At 44.6% G+C, this 25617-nt stretch overlaps 1 protein-coding gene across 1 annotated transcript in view; it reads right to left on the bottom strand.

Moving 5' to 3' along the window:
* The window catches only part of AUH (AU RNA binding methylglutaconyl-CoA hydratase), a 711935-nt gene that overhangs the window by 658956 nt on the left and 27362 nt on the right, over positions 1 to 25617 (bottom strand). Inside the window, exons 2-3 of the mRNA XM_069227411.1 lie at positions 14349 to 14416; positions 14166 to 14253 (exon numbers count right to left, since the gene is read on the bottom strand). Of these exons, the coding sequence (XP_069083512.1) occupies positions 14166 to 14253; positions 14349 to 14416 (156 nt within the window). The remainder of the gene's footprint in view (positions 1 to 14165; positions 14254 to 14348; positions 14417 to 25617) is intronic.

The raw sequence follows: 25617 nt of genomic DNA, 5'->3' as shown, positions 1-25617 counted from the left end.
CACAAGTCAAGTTATCAATTAAAAAGCAAAAAGAGTCTTCATGTAGTTTCAAACACACACTAACACTGTTAGCGTGAAAATGTACCTTGGGTGTATCAAATAGAAAAACGCCCGGGCAAGTGTGCGCCAAAAAGGGCTTGCGATATGTCGATTTCACTCACGAGTGAGACCTTGCTTCGTTTCTCCTTTCGTCAGGTCAGGGTGCATCGGTTCTTCTCTACGCAGGAGAGCGATGCGTCGATCCGGTCAGCACTCTCGGGTCCAGGCAGGCTTTGCGTTGTTTTTACACACCCAGTGGTAATTGCGTTGGAAATCCAGCCGCACGAGTATCCGAAAACCACGCAGCGCGGGTTGCAATCTCACCAGCCTCCGTCAGCGATGCTGCGCATCGTTTCCCCAGCTCCTTGCATCGATCTTCCGGTCGTGTTGCAGGCGAGCGTCGATTTTCAGCTGCGACGCCGGCAGCGCATTCATTTTACAGCCGCAGGTCAGAGTTGCGTCAATCTTTTCCCCGCACGGCGTTCTGTGCTTGGATTTCTTCCTTTTAGGCTGCCAGCTTCTCCTTTCAGGGTCCCAGGAACTGGTTGGGCACCACTTGGGAGAGTAGGAGTCTCTCCAGAGACTCCAGGTGCTGGCAGAAAGAAGTCTTTGCTGTCCCTGAGACTCCAAACAACAGGAGGCAAGCTCTAAATCACGCTCTTGGAGATCTTCACAAAATGGAAGGCACACAAAGTCCATTCTTTGCCCTCTTACTCGGGCAGAAGCAGCAACTACAGGATAGCTCCACAAAGCACAGTCACAGGCAGGTCAGCTCTTCTTCCTCGGCTCTTCAGCTCTTCTCAGGCAGAGGTTCCTCTTGTTTCCAGAAGTGTTTCTAAAATCTGTGGTTTTGGGTGCCCTTCTTATACCCATTTTCTCCTTTGAAGTAGGCCTACGTCAAAGCAAAGTCTCTCTTGAATGTGAAATCCTGCCTTGCCAAGCCAGGCCCCAGACACTCACCAGGAGGTTGGAGACTGCATTGTGTGAGGGCAGGCACAGCCCTTTCAGGTGTGAGTGACCACTTCTCCCCTCTCCCCTAGCACAGCTGTCTCATCAGGAAATGCAGACTACACCCCAGCTCCCTTTGTGTCACTGTCTAGTGAGAGGTGCAACCAGCTCAACCGTCCAAATGACCCAGACAGGGTCTGAGGCAGAGTCAAAGAAATGGTATAAGCAAAAAAATGCTCACTTTCTAAAAGTGGCATTTTCAAACACACAATCTTAAAATCAATTTTACTAAAAGATGTATTTTTAAATTGTGAGCTCAGAGACCCCAAACTCCACATGTCCATCCGCCCCCAAAGGGAATCTACACTTTAATCATATTTAAAGGTAGCCCCCATGTTAACCTATGAGAGGGACAGGCCTTGCAACAGTGAAAAACAAATTTAGCAATATTTCACTGTCAGGACATATAAAACACATTACTATATGTCCTACCTTAACCATACACTGCACCCTGCCCATGGGGCTACTCAGGGCCTACCTTATATGTAAGAACAGGGAAGGTTTAGGCCTGGAAAGTGGGTACACTTGCCAAGTCGAATTTACAGTTTAACACTGCACACACAGACACTGCAGTGGCAGGTCTGAGACATGATTACAGAGCGACTTATGTGGGTGGCACAACCAGTGCTGCAGGCCCACTAGTAGCATTTGATTTACAGGCCCTGGGCACCTCTAGTGCACTGTACTAGGGACTTACTAATAAATCAAATATGCCAATCATGTAGAAACCAATTACAGTACAATTTACACAGAGAGCATATGCACTTTAATACTGGTTAGCAGTGGTAAAGTGCTCAGAGTTCAAAAGCCAACAGCAGCAGGTCAGAATAAATAGGCGGCAGAAGGCAAAAAGATTGGGGATGACCCTGCAAAAGGGCAAAAGTCTTTCACTATTCTTTTTTTTAAAGATTTCTTGGAGATGGGGCGGCAAAGTCTCCCAAATCCCCTTTTTTTTTTTAATCAAGCTCGCTCGCGACATAACTCTCAACAACAACATTTACGCCCCACCATTTTCAAATGGCATCAGGCGCCACTGGGTGGCCTATTGCACCTGTCATGTGACTTTTTGCGGGCTGCCCATCTGCCCTGTGATGAAGTATACGCAGAGTACAATTCTGCACAAAACAGCCAAATGCTCAAAACCACCTTTTTTTCTTTCCTATTTTCTCTTCTCCTACTCTCCCACCAATTTTGGGGATAATCCATTCACCTTCCCTTGTTTCAAGTATGAAATGAAATACAGAAAACTATGCTGAAAATAAGTAATCCTGCAACCATAATTTTACTTCACTCCATACTTTGCACCCTGAAGATGCCTTACTGAAGCTTGGCCTTAAATCATCAGCGATAAACTTGGTATTTTTCACCATTAAACATCCAAAAAAAGACATTTGTTAGAGGATACAAAAAACACATCAATTCAAGATGCATATATCTGCTGCACAATCATAATAGAACATGTTCCAAAATACATTATAGACAACTCAAACCCTCTATTTGATATCACTCTGCCCCAATCGGGGAAAAACATCTCAGTTGTTCACTGTTACCATCTGTGATTCTGTGTGTTGCATATAGTTATAAAAAAATGTGTACTTGAAGAACAAGTTACTTACCTTTAGTACTGCCTTATCTGGTAGAGACTCTATCTAGCTATAAATTCTTTATTTTTTTATCCCCCAGGCATCAGACTGGATCTGGAAATCTTTCATAACCAGTACCCCTGTGCGCTGATAGGTGGCATCGCTCGTCTCTGTGTGGCGTTGTCTGCCATGCCAGAAGTGACATGTACGGTGCATATACAAGCTCCTCCCCAGCGAACTGACATCAGTTTCTTTTCGGAACTTTCCATGCCAGGAGCACAGAGCTACAAAGAACACTGGTCTGGAAAAGTAGGGCCATGAAAGGGGAAGAGCCCTGTACCTAGAAATCCATTTGCTGAGCAGGGAGGATAGGTGGGCCAGTACGAAAACTGCAGCTAGACAGTCTCTACCAGATTAGGCGTTACCTAAGCTAAGTAATGTGTTCATCTGATACAGACTTCTATCTGCAGATTCCTTACCTTAGAATAGATAACAAGACAATACCTTCTCAGATCTGGGTCTGCAAAAATATTTCACACTGAAAACTCCTGCAGGACTGAATGGACAAAGTGCCTTTCCCTATGGATCTGACTGTGCAGGCAGTAGTGCCTGGTAAACGTGTGCAGAGATGCCCACATTGCAGCCTGGCAGATGTCCAGGACCTGAAATCCATGTGCTAACTCAGTGGTCGCAGCCTTGGTTCTGGTGGAATGAGAACACAAATCCTTAGGGGATTGCCTCTTTGTCAATGCTTAGCAGATTCTGATACAGAGCACAATCGATTGAACCAGCTTGTTTGGGAAGGTGTTGAGATACGGAGGCTTAGGTAGCAAAGCCTGGAGCTCACTGACTGACCCTCCGGGCTGTCTTGATAATAAAAAGCCTTAGAGGAGAGCTGTGGTAGCAGCTCAAAAGGAGCACACAAAAGAAAATGCAGAAATAAATGTAGGCCCCACTGAAGCATAATGAGGGTGAAGATGGGAACAAGCGTTGGAGACCTGTCAGACACCTCTGTACAATAGGGGAATTGAAAAGGGATTGCTGATCATGCAACCACAGAAATGCAGAGATGGCAGAAAGATTGCCTTTTAAGGTGCCCATAGAGAGCCCTGCTGGGCAAGATAAAGAATAAACAGAAGGATCTGAGAAAGGGGGAGCAACCTGTTTTTTCTGTACACCAAGCTACAATCTTCCCCCAAGGACAGGCATATACCATCTTGGCGGAGGGACGCTTGGATGGCAAGATAACATTACAGACTTTGGGCGGAAGGTTGAAAGCTGCCAACTGTCACCAGTCAATCTCCATGTGTGAAGGCAGAGCGTTGACAGGTTTTAGTGGAGAACCCTCCCCTGCTGCTCCGACAGAAGTGCCTTACCAAGGGGCAACCTGATCTAAGGACCAATGGCCATGTTCAGCAACTTGGGTTACTAGACTCACCAAGCCCAGTCTTTAGATACAAGGATGACTTAGGGCCGCTCGTTCCTTATCTTCTTGAAAACTCTTGGCAGGAGCGGTATGGGCAGAAATGTGTACAGAAGGCATGAACTCCACTGAAAATGAAAATCATCGTTGAGAACGAGCCAACTTAGAATCTCTAGGGCGCAGAACTACTCACACTGTTCATTCCAGGTGGTGGCAAACACATTGAACCAAGGTTCTCCTCACTGCTAAATGTGACCTTAGACCACCTCCAGATGGAGATGCCATTCATGATCCGCTAGGCATCTTTGGCTGAGTTCGTCTGCTCCGGCATTTAGAGATCCTGCCAGGTCTTGAACCACTAGGTAAATGCCCTGATGTTCCAGTCATGTCCAGAGATGCAGGGCCTCTTGACAAAGGATTCACAACCCCACCCTGCCTCGTTTGTTGCACATGCCTGTGGTGTTATCCATCCGTGAACACTTACTCTAGCCTTCCCTTGATGGAGGTCTGAAAGGCTTTCAATGCCAGTTGAATTGCTTGGAGCTCCTGCAGGTTGATGTGATGAGAGGATTCTGATTTCTAACTCTCCCAGATGGCTGCCCCAGACGCATCTGTCACTCCTGTCAGATCTGGTTGGGGAAGCGTGAGGCATCTGCCGAAGACCCAATCACAGTTTGTTAACCACCACTGCATATATTTTGCAGTGCCCTCCGAGAGGTGGACCATGTTGGAGAGATTCCCATGATGCTGCACCTAACGGGACCATAAGGTCTCACTGCATATGCCAGCAGCCATGTGTAACAGGCAGGATGAAGGAGGCCATGCAGCCCGGCAGCCTCAGTCTCACTGACTAGGATTGAGGTTGACTTCAGCACACTGATAGTGAATATCAGTCAGTGCAGGAGGCGGTGGGAGATAACTGCCTGGGACGTGCCTGCCTTAAACAGCCAGTCCCTGAGAAACGGGAAGACTGGCACCTGAGATCTTCGCAGATGAGCAGAAACCACTGCCATCACCTTGGTGAACACCAAAGGGGTGTTGGTAAGGCCAAAGGGGAGCAAAGTAAACAAAGTGCTTCTGACATACTGTGAACTGCAGGTAATGTCTGAGGGCAGGCAGGACGGGAATGTGGAAGTATGCGTCCTGCAAGTCCAATGAATGTCACCTCTTCGAGGAGGAAGGGCACAAGCCTAGGGTACGACATAGGCCTGCATTCTTCATGGGCACCAGAAAGTAGTGGAAATACCAAGAATGGCATATTTCTGATGGCAGAACCCTTCCTATGGCTCCGTTGGCTAAGAAAGCCACCACTTCCTGGTGGAGAATGGAGAGATGGTCCTTCGTCAGGCTGTCGTAAGTGGGTGGCATGGGTGGAGGAGTGTTCATGAAGTGAGGGAGTTACCCCTTCATACAATCTGGAGAACTCAACGGTCTAATGTTATTGACCTCCAGTAGTGCAGGGGATGGCATATCCTGCATCCCACTGATTGCCCATGATGGTCAAAGGGCAAACAAAAAGAGGCTTGGAGGCTGTGGAAGCAGGGGTGGGTTTAGGGGGGCAGGTTGGGTGGACTGGGCTAATGTATGGCTGACTCTCCCATAAGGTCTGAGGGTATCGCGTCCTCTGCTACACAGGGACTGGGAAGGTTCGTGCTGTGGTGGCTGAGCAGGTAGCACCACAGCTAGAAGCCCCTTTCACCGTCACAAAAGCAGAAAAGGCAGACTGGAGTTAATAGGGGGCCATGGAAAAACCCAAGGACCTGGCCGTAGCTCTGCTGTCCTTAAAGTGCGCCAGCGCTGAGTCTGCCTTGTCTCCAAAGAGACAGGAGCCATCAAAGGGCATGTTCATAAGCAAAAGTCTGGACATTCCCTGAAAAGCCAGTTGTCCTCAGCCAGGCATGGCACCATAAGGCTACCAATGAAGAAACTCCTCTGCCTAGCAAGTCGACTGTGCCCGTCCCACATTGTATTGTGAACTTAGCTGCATCTCTCCCATCAGCCATAGCTTGGGAGGGTATAGTCTGGCCCTCCTCAGCACCACAGCCAGCACCTGTGCAGCCAAATCCCAAAGGGAATAGGAGTAATGGCCTAAAAGGCATGCAGTGTACGCAGACCACCAATGGCAGACTGGCAAAAGAAAACATTTTCTTGCCCAAGGTGTCAAACCTTTTTGGATTCCATATTGGTAGCAAATGCACCAAGGCTTACTCGGGAAGTAGAGCCTTGGACCACCACGTCTCCAGGGTGTTGGGTAAGGAAATAGGGGGCTCCTGGGGAGGACGATGGTGGTGGGCAGTTGTCCTATTCACAAGAGCCTCTGTGCAGGCTTACACCAGGTCTCAAGTAAGACATCCATGAAGGCTTCATGAAATGGAAGAAGCAGTTGTAAAGAGGTGACTCACAGCTGAAGCACCTCAGACAAGACGTTAGTCTTGACAGTCACAGAGGGCAACTAAAGATCCAGGACCTCAGCTTCCCTTCTCACCACCATAGCAAATGAGTCTCCCTCCTACGCAGCCAAAGAGAAGGACAAAGCCACTATCTGAGTAGGTGTCCAGTCTACTGCCATCTGCCAATTCCTCACACTAGTCCATATTAGGGTCTAGGGGCTAGTATTCTTCAGGGTCCAGTGGCCGCTCACAATCTTTTTCATGTCCTAGCCCATAGAAAAAGGGCTCAGGCTCGGGTAAGGAAAGAACGGCTCTAGGCAGCGCTGAAGTTGGACGATGCCCTTCTGGCTCCATGTCAGAGCCAGGATAATATTAGGGACAGCCCTGCCGGTGCCGGGAGCGAAGACAGTGGGGTCGGAAATGGGGAAGGTCGAGGTGGCTTGACTGGTGCTTGTCCAGATCCATCTGTGGATTCAAGGGGCCTGACTGGCACCTAGGGAAGATAGGGGTCCCCTCCAGCGCCCTCTGGTCTCAAAGGCACTCCAGTGAGGACAGGCACCTAAATAGGAGGTGCATGGCCTCATAAAAGTCTCAGAGTTGGAGGGGGTTGCTGTGGCTCCCGGAAACTTTGGGAGGTGCGGAGATGGCCCAGGTGCAGGCTCAACTGCACAGCCAGGCCACAAGTGGCGATGCTCCCTCGTCTCTTCGGATGATTTTGACAGAAGGGGTGAAGTCAAAGACCACTTTGACTTGTTCTTTTTCTTGTGGGAGTTACCCGAGTGGGACGGCATCGACTGCAATGAAAACCAATATCTCCGCGACTGATCCCAGGACCTTCCTCTCGACCGGGATAAAGACCGTCAGAGCGTTCTACATCGAGAGGCAAGGAGCTTGAGGGATTGCTTCCTCAAGTGCTTGGAGTACATGGTGCAACAATTGACACCGGTCTTGGTGTTGTGTTCATGCTCAAAACACCAGAGACAGACAAAGTGCCACAGGGATTGAAGCCAGCCGTCCTCATTGACATCCTTGGCACAGCAGGAGATAAGTCTAAAAAAACTTTGACAAAAGTAATTTTAAAAAAAGACAGTCAAAAAGTGGGTGGGCTTGCTCACTCCAGATCTGCGCTAAATGGCACTGAAAGAAAATTATTGACACCAGGGTGCTAGGGTGGCGCATATATAGGCACAGGGCACGTCACATCTACTGTGTACGATGCAAACGATGCTACACAGAGCCGAACAAAGCCACATACTGGTGCACATGGGTAGTACTCACAAAAATTGGGATGCCTGTGTAGAATTCTAAGGTGAAGAGAAGCTAGAAGTCTCTATCAGATAATCAGTTATTCACTGCTCTGACATCAGACAGTTTTACCTTTTACTGCTTTTACACAGGGAAATAAATATTTTAAATACAGTGTTCAGTTGTGCATGGCTTTCTATAGTCCAAAGCAGAGGATCCACTGCATCAGCTCAGCAGGTTAAGAGGATCTGTGGGGCTACACACAACTTAAAATTGTGAAAAGTTAGCCACCAATATCATGGACTTTCCCATACAGGTTGTCGCACATTTCTGTTTTTTAAAACAAAGAAGGTTGAGCACTGGGTTGTCAAACAGATAGGGGGCCCCTACCGCACCTGTGGGTCTCAAAGGCACTTAGCGGTCCATAACTATAGGGCAGGAGAAGTTATACACATGCTTCAGGAGAGGGCTTTAAAAAATAATCACAAATATGCCTACTTTAATTATTTCCACACAGTAAAAAAAATATGATTTACTTGGCAAGATGGCTCCCCATTGAGCAGGGAACCTGTGAGAACTATGGCAGTGTACTGTGCTGCTAGTCCTGCATTCACATACAAATGCATTTAATACAACAGAAGAAGAGGCAGACAACAGTGTATCCACTCCAGCACATCTTCATGAAAAAATAAAACAAGGCCCTACCCTGCTTAGCGAGGCTCTGTGGCAGGCAAGATAAACTGAAACAACAAAACTGTACTTATTGTAAAAAGTAAAGCTGCATCTAATAGTGTGTTCTTGCAAGACAAACAGAAAATCAGTTTGTGAGACGGTACGCTGCTACATTAGATGCCAAATAACAGAAAGTTGTATTAGTAAAGAAGCTGTGAGAAACCAATAGTGTCTATCTCGGGTGGGTGCTCCTTCAGCATGTACAGTCTGGAACAAGAACTAGGAACAATCTGGAAATTGAAGGGTAATTTAACTAACTTTATCAGTCACTTCAAAGACTCTCAAAATGCCCAACATAAATTTCAGTCCTCACTTCAGGACCTTCTAACACAAACCAAAGTGACAAGTGGTAATAAAAGGATATTCTACCTTGTTTTACTTAACACTAACAATTGTGGTTGTAGTAGTGTTCCTGTGTTTAGCTTAAGACACAACTAAGTCGTAGAAGGCAGAATACCGTTCATCAGATTTTCATACAGACTTTATAGGAAGTCAATTCAGACCCATGAAAAGACAAAACGGGCCTCATTCAATACATGAACAGGTACTAAAAACAGTATATTTTCCTGTGATGGTATCATGGATGTGCACCAATAACAAATATACACTTAATGGAATTCCACAAGCATCAGTCCTTGATCAGAGTTAGGTTCATGTGCTGGGTCTCGAGGGTGTCCTTGGAGTTTGTGTTGCACATGAAGAACTCAAAGGCACACTGTCCCACTGCCTTTGGAAGACCTGAGCACCAAAAGGACAACAGTGCACTGCATAGTTGAATAAGATTGATTTACAGTGAAGAGATGGCTAATGGGAACCAAAAGTAATACGATGGGGTACACCAGCACCCAGAATGCATTTGGCATGAAACCCAAAATTTACTTCAGAAAACAAACAATGAACAGATGCAGGTGATTTCTTAACAACAGCTTCTCACAGTAAAACAAGAGGACTTTAAGCTGCACACTTTTTCACAAACACCTAATATGAAAACATACCTGATATGTGACAAAACCACCTTGTAAATTAACAGCTCAGTAAAACAGACTACAGAGGTAATATATTGAAAGAAAATATTTGATATAAAATATGAGTCCTTTGCATCATCTTGCAACAATCATTCAGAAGTAACAGTTGAACTTAGATCTTTGAAGGCTATCCCTACAAATCATATCCAAGACATGCCTTTTAAGCAAAGACCTGTCTCTATAGGCCAGTTTTCTCAAACTTAGGCATGCTTGCCCTCCAAACATAGGCATTTTTTCTCTAAAATACACTCTTAGCAACAGCATCTGATAGCCCAAAAAGAAGAATAAACCACAGTCTTGACCTCAGTAGAATGTGTTTGACTGCCAAAGTCTCTCAGCTATTCAGAAATTGCTGTAGAAAGAAGATAGCCTCCTGCTGGCTGAAACTTTGCCTTTAAGTGTAGGCTGTGTTTAGCCCACCTGTAGACATTTTCATGCCGCTGAAGCTCCCCAACCCAACAAATGATGGGGTTGGTGGACTTGTTCAGTCAGTCCAGACCTGGAAAATTCCCATCACAAACACCACCAAGGTGTAAACTTGCCTGTCATTTGCCTCTGGTGGCAGGACTTTAAGTTAGGTAATGATGCTGCTGGCATTTAGTACTTAGGGCATAATACCTCTATTTCTATTTAAAGTTCTTGGCTGGAGGAGTGCTCCCATCAGATCTAGGTTTGACCCTGACTAGCAAGTGCAAACAATCCTTTAGTTTGCCAGCCTAAAGGTGGCAATCTGTCTGTCTAAAGCAATCCCCTGATGCAAATGTGCTTGCTCCATAATAGAGATACTGACCAAGCTGGTGATACATTTGCTTATTGTTAGACAGCCTGCTACCTTGTGGGGGTGGATGCTCCTGTTTACCTCTCTTGGCTTAGTGCACAACATCCATTTCTTATGTCCAACTCTTCACTCTAGGTGTCTCACTAATAGCAATAGAAGGCTCAGACAGTGCCTTTGCAGCAAACCTTGCCTTACAACATGTCAGCAGTTCAAAAAGATGATGGACAGAATGCTGAACATTGTCAAACATTCACCCTCAGTCACAGATCTGGGCCTAACTCCATCCTTCTTTTGCACACCAAGCCTCCCTGGTTTGCACCCAGCCATATGCAAATCAGTCTTGACCCTGCTCCCCAAGGGAACAGTCCAGCCCGAACTGTCCAGGCCCTCCCTGAACCGGAAATAAGCACCCTGGGACCGGTTTTAGGGTATCAACCCCCCCCCCCATCAGCCAGGCTAGCTTGAATCCAGTGGAACCCACATCTGGGCATAACCCTTCCCACTTAGGGCAACTATATCAACACAAAAAGATGATGGACCGAACGCTGTACATTGTCAAATATACTCCCCCAGTCACAGATCCAGATTAAATCCATTGTGTTTTTCTCATCATGCCACCCCAAATTGGACCCAGCCATATGCAAATCAATCTTGACCCTGCTCCCCATGGGAACAGCCCAGCCCAAACTGCCAAGTCAGGTCCTCCCTGGACTAGAAACAAGCATCATGGGAACGGTTTCAGGATATCGCCCCTAATCTGCCAGGCTAGCTTGAATCCAGTGACACAGTGAGCAAGGGACCCAAGTCTGAATGTTTGATTTGTTCAGCATTCCAACATTAGCTTCTATTTTTGCTTATGTTACATGCCAGGCCCCTCAATCACCTCTAAACTGGAGTTCCAGCACCAGCTTTAGTGGTGGTGAGGGGTGGATTGGCTTCATCTGTTTGCTTGGCAGTGGCAATGCCTTCCAATGCAAGTGAAATACAATGTAATGCTGCTGTAAATCTGATATAATGTGTCATCCCAATATGGTTTACATTTTGCCTTTCTGTTTGAATTTATTTCATTTGTCACACGCAGGCAATGCCGGAAACAGTCAAGTTCAAGGCCCACATACAACAATATGATATAATAATACACAATTGTTATAAAAAGAGCCATGTAAGTATAAAGTATAAACTGAAAACTGAAAAAATCTGCCTCTCTGATCTCCTTCCTGGGGAAATCTAGGGCTCACTTACTGTACACTTTGCACAACCTTTCCCCGTACTGGCCGGGTATTCTGAGAAACAAGTATTGCATTACATCGCATCTGCAAATACATTAAGGTGTGAAATATGAAAGGGCAATCAGTTCCAAAGCCTGGCCACTGCAACATTAAGCACCCACATTTGGCACACTATCATTTTGGGTAATCAACTTATGGTCACATGTGGTCTAGAGCCAAACTGAAAACGCTTAGTCAGGAGCCATCAAACAAGCCCCTGGATAGATCTACGGATCAAACATAGTATTCTCAACTTGATCAGATTCTTAACTTGGATGCAACTGAGGCCACCACAAAGTTTTAAAAAATGTTCAAAGTATAAAATCGAGTTATAATTTGAATACCTCAATTTTAGAATGCTTGCAGCACACCTTATCAATAGCGTGTTACGAAACGTTAAGCTATGCAGTACAGTAACCTAGAAAATACAATGGGTGATTCAGAAGATCAAGATAAGAGGTAGCCTAAAAAAGTCCAATCTTGGATAAAGAGAACAGGTAACACTGGAAATTGTCAGCCATCACAGAAACCTTTCAGTTCAGTCAGTAGTGACCCCTACATTTCTCACAGTCTGCTCAGCTTCAGACTGTGTGCCCAGTGCTGTAGAAAGGGTGCCATGACCCGAATGCAAGCATGGAGAATGGGTCCGTGGAACCCTCTGCTGCGTACTGAAAAGCATCCATAATTGAGATGCGGAGTGTCTGTGACAGTCCTGAGCCTTGATCCATCTGCACCTGCAAAGCCCAAGCTGACAACGCATCTATACCAGCAACTAATATCTTTCTGCCCAGCACTGAAACTTAAGTGACTCATGGTCAAGCCAATGTTATATCTATTGTAGACAGACAGTAATTGAGGCGGTATCAGTGGCAACTGCAGATATACAAAAAACTGTGTAGTATTCACGTAAAACTGAACACCGGGCCAGATGTAGCAAAGGTTTTTCCCCATTCTGTGTCTATGGGAAAAAGTGTTCGTACATATGGCCCACCATGTCCAGCAGTCATTCATGCAATGGGAACGTGAACTCAATTGTGTTGTCATGTACTACAGTGTGGGCTGGGTCACCAGTCTAATTCCGCTAATACTTTTTGTTTGTTTCCACTCAACAATATTTATTACTGTGGTAGGCTGATCCTTATTTTTTCCAGCTTTCTGGACTGATACACTTTGAAGTTATTGTTCTGGAGTGCAGTGCTCAACTTCAGCCAGTGGTTGCAGATGGGGGCTCATCAGCACTCGTTTGGGAGCTGGCACTTTTCCACATCAGACTTAGACCCATAGAAAGAGAGGGTGAAACAAGAAAGAGATGACACAAAGGGAGAACCAGGAACCTGCAAGAGTAAGATAAAGGGACAGGGAGTGTGTGGTGGTGAATTACAGAGGCTCTGGAGAGGAATCAAGACTATGCAGCCTTGGTATTTGGCACGTCAGCATTCAATAGTGTCCGCCAAGACCTTCTGAGCAAAACGTTGGACCCTGACACTTATTGTTTTAAAATAAAGCACGGCTTGCATAGTTACTTTATTACATTAATGAGATAATTACATGCATCGGACAGATCCTGCCAAAACAAACAAAAAAACGCTCTACTGAATATGTTGCCCTTTTATATGGCTTCATTGAAACGACATTTTATATAGCCTTAGAACCCGCCGTAGCGGGCACTACCGGCTATTAAAGGCCCGCTCCCCGCGTTAAATGCCCGAGCCGAAGGCGAGGGCATTTATCAAGGGAGAGGGACTTTAATAGCCGGTAGAGCCCGCTACGGCAGGTTCTAAGGCTATTAGAACATTCTGCCACACAGGGCAGAATGTTCTATTAAAAAAAAAAATGTTCACGGAGCCCGAGGGGATTAAAATCCCCTCGGGCTCCGTGAGGCTTTGTTCACAGCTGTTGCTGTGAACAAAGCAAACATTGGAATGTTGGCGCTGCGGGCTTTTACCGGCCTGTAAAAGCTCGCAGCACTCCATTGTTTTCAATGGAGCTACCAACATTCCAATGTTCTAATACCCAATGATGCTTTTTGCACTATTTCGGGACATAAAATCGGTGCTTAATTTGTGCTTGTTGTTTCCGGTGCTGAGCACCGGCACTTATTTGTGAGGGCCGGGGCTTATTCTTATGCCTCAAGCATTTGCTGCGAGCAAAAGACACATATGTGAAAGACGGAAGAAGGAAAAACTAAAAAGCGTCATAAAGGGAGAAAGTAGAAAGTTGCAGGATGAGCTGAAGGGGCAGGGGTGGGCGTAAATGGATTGAAGAGGCCCGAGATGGCTTCAGAATTACGCTGCCTCAGTATTCAGTGCTGGCAGATTTAATTACAGCAGCCTCGTGTTTAAGAGAAGGGCTTTGAGCACCGGCACCTCTTAATTTACAAATTAAGCAGTGCATAAAATGATTTAATAGCCTTAAGCTTTCCAACGAAAGTTGTTCAGAATAGGACAGGCTCTTATTTCTACGTATATCTTTGCAGCATATTTCCTGGAAGTTCAACCGCGGATATATCCTATGCAGAACTCCAGACGCCAACGCTCTGAAGCATTTAGCAAAGGAAATGTCTACACAAAATGCCTAAAAAACTAATAAACTTTTTTTCTGTCAGACCTTGATTCACTGAAAATTTGGAACAGGCCATAGCTTAGCCAATATTTCACAAGATAAATTTCCCTACCGGCACAAAATATTCCAGGCACTTCACTTCTCAGAATGACGGTCCGTACTTTCTTATCAGATTTCAACGAATCTACAGTTTTCAGCATCTACAAAAAAAATAGAAATGAGCCACTTTTTAAAATGCATTTCTCAAGTTTAGCATTCAGAGGAAACAAATCAGCGTGTTAAAATGCATACTTACAGTTTTCAAAAGGCTTTTGCTGATTGCATTTTTGGAATGCGGTCGGTTTAATCCAAGTACAACTATTCCTGTAAAAAATAAACAAACACTACAGTGAGATTACAATACCTATTTGAATGATTGGAACATGATAGGCATGAGCTCTGGATTCGTCTCCTCGCCTCTCTGAGGAACTCACTGCCCAGCACCCTAACTACCCTCCAGCTGTCCAATTTTCTATCTTCCCTTGCAGAAAAGCAAATTTCAAGGTAAAATGATTATAAACACCGCTTTATTTCCTCCAAACAACACAGATGAAATTAGAGGACGAGTTCTGGTTGGAGCAGCAGGATTAACTGGTCTTGAAAGCACCAACTTCATTCGGCCTTTATCACCAAGCCCACATCAGACATTATCACCGTACCATGGTCTTACATTCCAGGGCTACAGTACCCACTCAGAGCACAGGTAACCCTCCACCGCCCCCGTCCCTTTTCCCAATATTGGCGGCTTTGAGAAGGAAGATGGGCTGAGAGTTCTCCAGTCCATTCTGACCCAAAAGCTTCTACAAAGGTGCATCAAACAGGTTTTCTTGTAAGCAGACCTGTGAATTGCTGTTACAGGGAAGTACGTTTTACATGCACTGTGTCGATCCCGCAGTACTGAAATAGTACCTGGATCTGAAATGTTGGAATACAGCATATATTCAATTTCAGAGCTGTCTGTAAGACAATAAATTCGGAAATTGTGTTGTAAAATCAATAGTTTAACTAAACAACTGTTCAAAAAGCATATGTGTCTTCCCTTTAGCCCCCACCAGAGAGGGTATTGCTTGCTTGCAGCACTCAGCCTTTCAGCGCAATATGGTGCCAGTATTAAAAGATTGTTAAGGGGTGCTCTAAGTTCTAAGAGCAACTTTGATCTCATCATTACTTTGCATGTTTCTATGACATTTCCTTCCATACACACCCTGAACGCTATTCCAAAGGTTTGGTGGGTAAGCTGCAACAGCTAGCTTGTATAGAATACAAATGTTCTATTTCCTAATGCCATCCCAAGGCTAGCACTTCGATTGCCTCAAAAATTATCAGGACCAAAAGCACATTACCCTTCGCTAAGCAACTGTACAATGAGTCCGTAACATTTTTTAGAAGAAACCCCCAAAGGATTCTTGCTTTCTCTCATTGTCTGTATTAATCTTATATTTACTATCATTCATACCTCCAAAATTACTAATTATAAAAATAGTGGGTGAACGCTAATAAAAGTTCACTCTTCTGCCTTTGAAAACCAAGTCTTTTTCTGAAGAACAACTTAAATATCTGTTATCAAAACCCAAAGACTGAGGTTCCTCACTTTATCTCTGCTGTCTCCTTAACCTGCACACGACCACTGTCCGTTCTGCATCCCACTTCTCCAATTCTTATTCAATGTTTCTCCTACCTCCATTACAGGACATCGGTGCTACCAACCGCTAGCCACCTCTATTTTCTAACTTCTTAATCCCTTACCAACCTTTCACTTGTCAGAGGATGACTATCGGTTTCTGCTACTCGTGGAACCTCTCTCCTAAACCTCTGGTATATAGCCTTCAAGAATTAGGAAAATGGATGTACATCAGCTGATTGTTTGGAACTTCATCCATGATCAAAGATCTGATTTTTAATGTTAAGCGTAATATGTGGGATCCTCTGGCTGGACTCTTCTGGCTTTTCTTAGCACCGGGTGATTTTGAGGACATGATCATCTTTGTAGATAAATGCCATAATTTAACATAAATAACTCAAAGATTTAAGACTTCCGGAATGGGATGAAGTGGCATTCCAGTGTTGGCGTCAGTTAAATGAAGGTTCATGATTTACTTGTAGTGTGAATGGAAGGATCTGAGTTTTTGTGCTTGTGAGTTTGGAGACTTAAGGTTTGTCCAGGACTGTATGTGAATCAAGCAAACATACTTTTGCTGAGCAGTTTTCTGAGCTGTTAATTACGGGACAGAGTGGGGAATCACAAGTACACATGTTTAAAGAGGAGTCACAGGAGTGGATAACTTCCACCAAGCAGAGAATTGTATGTATTAAAGAACATTTAGGGAACGGGTGTGTGACAGTGCTTGTGATTTTGGTAATGGAGTATCTGCTATTGTTAAGATCTATCTGATAGGAAAGAAAGCATCCATTTTTAAGAAACATTTCAGATGCCCATCTTTTCTGTTAAATAAAGTAGTAATAGAGAATGTCTCATAGAGGTAAAGGCCATACTTAAGTCTAGTAATAATAAAAGAAGTGCTTGCGCACTGCTCTCTAGTGATGATAGCAGCTTTTTGCAAACATCTAGTTGGGAGTTCCCCTGCTGCGGTATTTTTCAAGGCCCCCATATTCAGGACATCATGTGCCCTAAATCAATACTTTTTACGGGCTGCTATGAAAGTCTGTGACTTTCTAGCCCCTAACATTTCTGAAATTTAGAAACAACACTCCTTTCCCAAATTCATATGGCACGTCAAAACTTAAATTTTCCACAAAGCTCTTATTTAGGTTCTAATTCTCATCAGAGCTAAGCTCTGTGCTTCCAAGGATGCAGGGTTACTTTTTTCCACTGGATATGTTACTGCTTGGTAACAAATGATGCAAGTGATATTGTAGGTTTTATCAACTTTTATGTGAAGCACCCTTTAACGTATAGTCTAGGTGCCCTATATCAGAACATTAAATATATAAATTAATAAATGAAGATCAAATAAGCCCTGCTGGTTTAATGGTGTTTCAACCATTTCATGAAAACACATGTATGCATCTTAAGCCTTCTGTGCGTGAATTACAAAAGAAGGAGTTATACTTAACTAACATACACTAGTCACAATGAAAAACAGAAAAGTCACATTGTTTTATAAAATAGAAAAAAAGCCAGGTGAATAAATTCTCTTTTGTGCAGCGCACTTAGCATAAATTTACAGTCTGTAAACATGAAGTCTAGTTTAGACAACAGATGTGTGACAAGACAGACTTAATTAAATGTATGAGCGTTAGATAGGAAAGTAGCCATTACGATTTTGCAGTCCGTTAATCATCTCATTAACTGCCTAGCTACAAAGTTTCTGGAATGTTTCCATTTCCACATCTGACAAGGATGCAGTCATATTTAACTTCCAAATGTGGGACCTATCTTCTTAACAACTTAACATATTTTAACACAGGAAGCCTGGCATGACCTTGTCCTTCAGCATGAACAGTACCTTGATCTAGGGGAAATTGGGTTATTGATTGAGGGGGGTGAAACCCTACCCAAACAGCAACCACAATTTCAGTCCGGGTGAAGTCACAACCACACCACAAATTAACCTGTGCTTAACCCTTAGGTAGCTTGGCACAAGCAGTAAGACTTAACTTTGAGGCAATGTGTAAAGTATATATTCAGTGCGACAAATAGTAATAAAGTGAAAACGCAACACAAGAAAATTCCCACAGCAATTTAGAAAAGTAGAGTAATCTTTAATAAATTATTTGAGACCAACAAAACAAAAATGTAATCAATGGAACTGGAGATATGCACTATTCAAAGTTGTAATTAAAAATAGTGCCTAGAAGCAAAAAGCACCAACTGAGGTTATCTGGTTGTGCTGGACCAGATCAATGTCACACGTTTAGGCCAACCGCAATCGAGCGTGGGCCGGACAAAGGGACCAAGTTAGGCCCATTGAACAAATTACCTTAAATCCTGGTTGAGAAGCGTAGCGAACTCCCGCGCCAATGATGTACTGCGTAGCAGTAGTTCTGAGAAGCTGTGAGGCTGTGATGGCGGAGTCCTGCATTGTCATCAAGGATACCGTGTACGAGGTGCTTGCGGTGTGAAGGCCTACATTAAGGATGTGTCACACAGCAGCGGTTCTGAGGAAACTGTGGGCTGCAATAAAGAGGTCATGTGTCAGGGATACATTGCCCTGCAGCGGTTGCAAATCGGCTTCAAGGAGATGTGTCATGCTGCAATGTTCTGCTCACAGGACCACAGCTAGATTGGCAGAACACCTTAAGGTCCACTTCCAAGGGTCCAGTACTCACATGGCATCACTTGGGGAATAAAACTCACTGCAGGCAGAGTCCAGGTGCTGTGCTCAGGATGGTTGGAAGCTTTTCTGTCCATGAGGCTCTGATCAGGAGGCCAGCCAACTAGCCCTTGGAGTCACTCTGGTGGTCCTGAGTTCAAGATGCAGGCCCAGTCCCTCACTCTCTCTCAGGCAGCAGTGCAGAAGGACAGTAGAGTAACAGACCTCCTTGTAGAGAGGTACAGCACACCGGCAGAGTTTTCCACCGGTCCAGAGGTGTACTTTAGAGTTTGGTCAGAGGGTCCACTATATAAATCTGGTGGCTACTTTGAAGCAAGAGAAGATTCTAGAAGTTTCCACCCCCAAGAGGTGTTTGGATTGTCCTGAATCCCTACACTGGATCCCGCTTGTCTGAGGTCACAAAGGACTAGTGTCAAAACCTTTTGTAAGTGTGCTGGGCAAAGCTTTTGTGATGGAAAAGTGTGGTAGGTTACTGTTCTGCCCCATCATCAAGTCAGAGATGACCCATCCTGCCAACTCCTATTCCCCCTTTGCCTCACAGTCTGAGAGCAATACACAAAGACTAACTGCCAGCTCGACCCAGTTGTGTGACCAAGGATATTGGCACCAAATGGTTGGTACAAGAAAATGCCAACCTTCTAAAAATGGCATTTTCAGAATTGTGATCTAAAATCAAACTTTACCATTATAAAGGGTTTTAAATTATAATTCTTTAGACACCAGGCTAGATGTTCCTATCTGCTCCCAATTGAAAGTTAGCACGTATTAAATGCAATAAGGTAACCTAATGTTATCCTGCAGGAGAGTTAGGCCTTGCAGTAATGAAAAACAAATTTAAGATGTTTTCACTGTCTGAACATGTAAAAGTACATGTCCAATGTTGTGAGCACACTGCCCCTGCACTATGGGCTGTGTAGGGCCTACCCTAGGGGTATCATATGTATTTAAAAAGAAGGTTTAGGACTGTAAGAAGGTTTATTTTGCCACATTGGAACGACAATTTACAACTGCACGTACAGGCTGCAATGGCAGGCTGGAGACATGCTTAAAAGACTAAAGAAAGGGCCACAATAAGTGTTGCAGGCTCGCTGGCAGAATTTAATTTACAGGCCCTGGGTGCATGTAGTACCACTCTACTTAGGACTTGTAAGTAAATTAAATGTGCCAATTGGGTGTACGCCAATTCTATCATGTTTAAAGATGAGAGCACAGCACTTTAGCACTGGTTGGCGGTTGCAATGTGTGCAGAGCCCTAAAAGCCAACAAAAGTGGGTTCTGAAAACAAGAGGGTGAAGGCAAAAAGTGTGTGGATGACCCTGCAGAAAGGGACAAGTCCAATAAAATCCAACAAGCCTCCTACGGCTCATTTAAGGGCAGGGTTGAACCACTGCATCATTCAACTGATAGTGGACAGGTGCACAAAAAGTGATCCCATAACTGGAATCGCGTTTAGGAGGTTGGCCTTCCTTTCCCCAGAAGAGGACTGCTTTACCATAATTTTGGAGGAGCAGGTTTCCAAGAATATTTAACTGAGATAGAGCCTGTTTGTTGCAGGTTAAACTTTATCTGCCCAGCTCTTCCTCAAGGTAAGCTAGGCATTTTGTGGATAAAATGTGAGGCTAAAATTCCAGCACGTGAAGGACCGCTGCAATAAGTGTTTCTCTCTGGGACACAACCAGATTCAGGTTTAGGCAATAACTTGCTGTTTTCTTTAAAGCATACTGTTGAGACAATACAGTGCTAGAGGTTGTGGTAGACATACCGTACATTACAGAACACATATGTGCAGTTATGTAGGATAGAACAATTCTGTCAAGGGACTTTGCAATTTCTTCATCTCAGTTCCCAGCCTTTTCCTCTGCTTTTGGTGCTTCTCAATAATTGATTGAATACACAGGTGGTTAGCTTGATAACTTCATCTCCAAGTCTGAAAACACATGATGGATGCAATTTCAAGTGAGTACTACAAGTGCTAATTTAAGACACAGTTATAGTTGTGGGCTGAAAGGTATTTCAAATCACTGAAGAGCCGAAGAAGCACTATTTTAATACTTTAAACAGAGGTAAATGGTTACTCATCACTGAAAGTTTAACACCACCATCTGCTTTTATTGACATATCTAAAGTAAACAACCAAACATAACACAATCCATTACACAAAACAACATAACAGAAATATTAAAACCTAACAGGGAAAACATAACAGGGCACAGCAAATCACTCAGAACTAACAGAACAACGATGTTACAACACAGTATAACACTGCAATAATGCAGCACAAAACATAGTAGCAGAAAAAACAACAAAAGATAATAGCCCCACCAAAATAAAATGTCACACAACACATAGATCTGAACATGTTTGCTGCAAAGGTTTCTCATATCAAGAAACATAGGTGATATTGTCAATTGATGAAGTCAGTTAAAGAGGAGTTCTCATGCTCTAGAATGGAGTGTGTAAAGGGCTATTGTTAAAATGCTTCAAAAATAGATACCTCCCACAGGGTGATGTCACTTATATCCAACTGCTCTAACATCCCAAGAGAAATCCCACTATGCATGCCCATGAAACAGCAACATCCACAAACACCTTATTTAAGATGAGTTCACATGCTCTAGAATGGAGTGTGTAAAGGGCTATTGTCCAAATGCTTCAACAATAGATATGTCCCACAGGATAATGTCACTTAGTACCGAACTGCTCCAACATCCCACGAGAAATCTCACCGTATGTATCCATGAAACAGCAATATCTACCAATGCCTTATATAACATACAACATGAAAGAAAAAGATCAAACATACATAGATTCAGATAATATTTGTAAGGCTCTACATAAAGTAGCAAAGGCAGGCTCCTATAATATTATGGAATTACAAAAGGCATTAGCATTTTTTAGCACAATTTTTTGTGTTTCGTATAACAAATGCAACAGCGGCAAGATGACAGAGCAATTTATAACAAACAAAATGGATGCATCTTCCAATTCCAAAGTATACAAATAAAATCGGCATTTATACAGCATAACTCAAAGGAAGGCTAGTAAAAGTAGTTGAAGTGTAAAGGGGAGGGCTGCAGAGTACTGTTTGGGAAGTCAAGGAGATTTGAGATGTGTCGAACCACTGTGCAGCGAACTGTGGAAGGTAGTACAACCAAGGGTGGGTGTGGGTATATCACTAAGAGGATACAGATGAAGGTAGTGCACTGCGGAAGTATGTGGCAGTGTGTAACTGCATCAATGAGGGTGGAGCCACAGGCCGGGCAGGGTGCCTGAGGGCTAGGGTTGAGGGGAATGGTGTATTAGGGAGGGGGGGAATAAAAGGGATTGTGGCCCAGGAAGGTGGAAATGAAGTACTGGGAGGTAGCCGTGTGGACATCACAAGTGAAGTAGTAGATGGGGGAATCTCAGGAAGGATGGTCGTCATTTCGCACTTTCTGTTGATATTCTAGTAGGAGAGTGTCCCACAGGGCGGAGATGGGACGCCTGCGTAGGAACACAACCTCCTCATGCTGGAGGGCCTCCACTGATGGGGGTGTTGGGGAGCACCAGTGAAGTGTGAGTGCACGTTTCCCGAGGAGGACCGCTAGAGCTTAGATCAGCATCTGTGTCATGACAGCGGAGGCAGCTAGCCTGTGCATCTGGGTAGTAGCAGTTTAGCTGGGTGGGTGTGTCATATGCAGTATGAAGAATTGGATATTTTTGAAGCAGGAGTTTCATGATACCTGCTGGGGGCGCTCCAGAGCCTGATCCCATTCCTTATCATTTAAGGCTTCCTGAAAGCCTTCCTCACAACTTTTCTTAGTGCAGTGAGAGGGATATTGAGAAGTTCTCAGATCGCCTTGTAAAGCCAGGTGATGAGTTGACAGCCCGCACCCATCGTAAGTATGGACTATAGGATCAGATGGGTGTTTGGCTTTGTGTCCAAAGTGTCCCAGAGAGTATGGCAAGTGTTACTGAGTTGTCTGTATGTAAGGAACTGACCTGGAGGAACTCTGTGATCTGTCATTACTGTTTAAACGGGAGGAGTTGGCCATGGTTAAAAAGATCGCTGACTGTAAGTAATAAGCGCTCTGTTCAGGCGGTCATATCATGATGGAAAAAAAGATTTGAAAATACGGGAAGGCCAACCAGGATAAGGTTGGGTGTATAGGCCTGTCTATCTCATGCCAGGCCGTGGATTCGGAGCATACAAGCTTGCGCCACAGACACCTGTAAGAGCCAAGGAGATGGGGTGGACCATCCTCCTGGGAGGAGGAAATTGCACACCATAGCAGTTGACATAACTCCACAGGTATTGGTAGTTTCTCCCATGTTTTGGCCTGCGGTCCAGCGTGAGAACCACTATAGTTTTGCATCTAGAAAGTAGGCCTCAAAGAAGTGAGCACCAAGCTCATAACGCGTCTACTGCAGATCATTTTCAAGTAAGCGCTAACTGTGAACTGCATTTACCAGGGTGCAAAGGGGCAAACTGTGCTGGGATGTGAGGCAGTGTGCTCCCAACCCCACTTCCTGTGAAGTGAGGTATGGTCTGATGTTACAGCTCAGAGATATATAAGCAAATTGTCTACGTAAAGTGAGATGGTATGTGTCTAATCATTGTGGAGAACACCCTATGTTTGGCCCTCCCTGCAAAGCTGTATAGCTAATGGCTCCATTGCTAGCACAAAGAGCAGGGTGGAGAGTGGGCACCCTTGACCAATGCCTCAGCCCACTGGGAATGAGTCTGAGATAAAAGGGCCCAACCATATCCGAAATGTAAAGCTCCTGTACAGCAGTCGACTGTATGCTAGTAAACACTTGCCCACACCCATTTGGGCAAGCACAGCAAAGAGGTAATTCCAGGATTAGGTATTGAATGTTTTCATTTGGCAAGCCGCCCTGAACCTGGTCTTGGATATGAAACAGGCAGCGTATGTTTTGCGAAGTCAATGTGTATAAGCTGGGGGACCATCTGGTGGCCATGATTTTACCTAAGAGTTTATAGTACGCTCCCAGGATCGCTATGGGCCAATAGGAGCCCAGGAGTGTGGGGTCTCTGTCAGGTTTTGGAATGGAAACTAGGAGCAATTCACGAAGTAACTGGGGGAGTTCTCCTGATTGAAGGGCTGAGTTGAACATTTCTGTGAGCTGAGGCAGAAGACGATAGGAGAAAGTAACATGATATTCCAGAAGCAGCCCATCTAAACCTGGGGCCTTAATATGTTCCAGATCTCGAATAGCTTATGTGACCTCTGTGGTCATGATCAAGGTGTCTAAAGTCATGCCTGTGGCTGCGGGGATAAGCGTAAGGGCCAGGTCTACAAGAAAGGCTCACAGCATGACCACTGTAGCATTCGGAGGGGGTACCTGGTAGATGGAGGAGTAGTAATCCTGGAATTCTCATAGGATCCAGGCTTGTGAATACTCAGTTACCCCCTGGCGTGGATGGATTTCCATGATATGGACTATAGAGATGTCCTGTCTGATAAGCTAGGTAAGCGCCCAGATTCGTCCCTTTCTCTGTGTACTTTGGCTGCATGAGCTGTAAAGTTAAGGCGTCGGAGACACTCCAGTAGAGTGGCATAGACGGTCTTCGCCTCTTGGTGGGTTTTGAAAAGTGTATGGTTATGGTCAGTCTTTCGCCCCAGTTCATCCACAATCTCACTTTCTAGAGTCCTGCACACTCCTACTATTTATTGTATACAAGCACCTCTGGCCACTACTTTAAAGGCATCCCACCCAATAGTTCTGGTGGTTGCCGTGTTTTGGTTTTCTGCAAAGAAATTAAGTATATGCTGTTCTTGGGATGCTCAGAAGACAGGGTCTTCCTCGCAGTTGTAGGGAGGCAAGAAGCTGGTGTTGGGATGTGGGGCAGAAACCATCTCTTGCCTAATATATGAGTATTGTGGTCAGAGTCCACACGTCCAAGATAGTCTGAATGTCTCATCAGGGGTAACATGGAAATAGAGCAGTGGAAACTATCTAAGTGAACATACAAGTTGTGAGGGATTGAGTGGCATGAATACAGTCCGTCAGTAGGGTGCATAGTGTGCCAGAGGTCCACTGGGGACCAATGGGAGGTCTAGTGTCAGAATCAGATTGTCTGCAAACAAGGAGGGGATCGTGGTGGGACCTGTCCAAGGCGGGATCCAATACACAGTTATAGTCATCCTCGAGGATCCAAGGTACTTGGGTTTTGTGGGTTAATGCTGTGGAGAGGGTGTCCTAAACATTCCCCTGCTCTGAGTTGGATGCATATATACTACCAATGAGTACTGGGCAGCCATCCAGATGGCCTTCATGTAGCACATATCTGCCCTCCCTGTCCACAGTCACATTGGTTTCTTGAAAGGGCACTCCAGGTCTCACCCATATTAGGAAGCCCCAAGCATATGCAGAGTAAGTGGTAGTATGAATAATAGCCTGCCACCGTGTACTGAGCCTAGTCAGTTCTTCAAGTGTAGTGTGGGATTCCTGGAGGAGAATCACTTGTGCGTGCTGGTGTTTAATGTATGAGTATAATACAAATTGTTTTCTAGCCATATGCAACCGATCCACATTGAGGGTAAGGAATCTTATATCTGTTTTGGCAATCATGTCAGTTGTGATAAGTTTTGCCACAGGTGTATGGGAAGGGAGAGATGAAACAAAAGCGTTCTAAACACAACCAGGGGTAAACAACATGCAGAGCCTATCACTAACGGCAATACGCCCAAACAAATCACACTAAGGTTTTAAGTGGGGGTGTGGAGCTGCAGAAAGAAATAAAAGGGCATCTAGAATGTCCTGTGTAATGAAATGAGTGATAAGTGTGAGCAGAAGCAGTTTCCCAGGCTAAACCAAAAGAAGGGAAGTGCAGAGAGTGTCCCCATGTCCACCCAATTGTTCCTGGGGTACAGTACAGTAGATCCTGTCAATGTTGGTGCTACAGAGTGTAAGGAAGCGTGTCAAATGCAAGGATGGAGACATTTTCAAAACCCTTGGCAAGGCTACCTGTGGTGCAATGTATATTGCGTCATAAGTGTAGTACAAGGGTAGGTATGTTAGAGAAAAAGAGATATCAAGAAATAGAATGTCTATCAAGGCAATTTAATAAACCAAGTTTAGAGAAACACTGAGTAATCAGATTAGACTATCTGCAGCCTATGGGGTAACTAAGGGAAGTGGTTGGGAGTCTTGGTTAGCATCCTCAGAGGCAAGTCGTCTTCGGAAGTAATGATGTGTGGGCCAGTTTAATTGTCTGTAGACATT

Source organism: Pleurodeles waltl, chromosome 1_1 (genome assembly GCF_031143425.1).
Source record: "Pleurodeles waltl isolate 20211129_DDA chromosome 1_1, aPleWal1.hap1.20221129, whole genome shotgun sequence".
NCBI lineage: Eukaryota > Metazoa > Chordata > Amphibia > Caudata > Salamandridae > Pleurodeles > Pleurodeles waltl.
The sequence above is the reverse complement of the archived record's forward strand: the minus strand, read 5'-3'. Positions and strand labels throughout refer to the sequence as shown.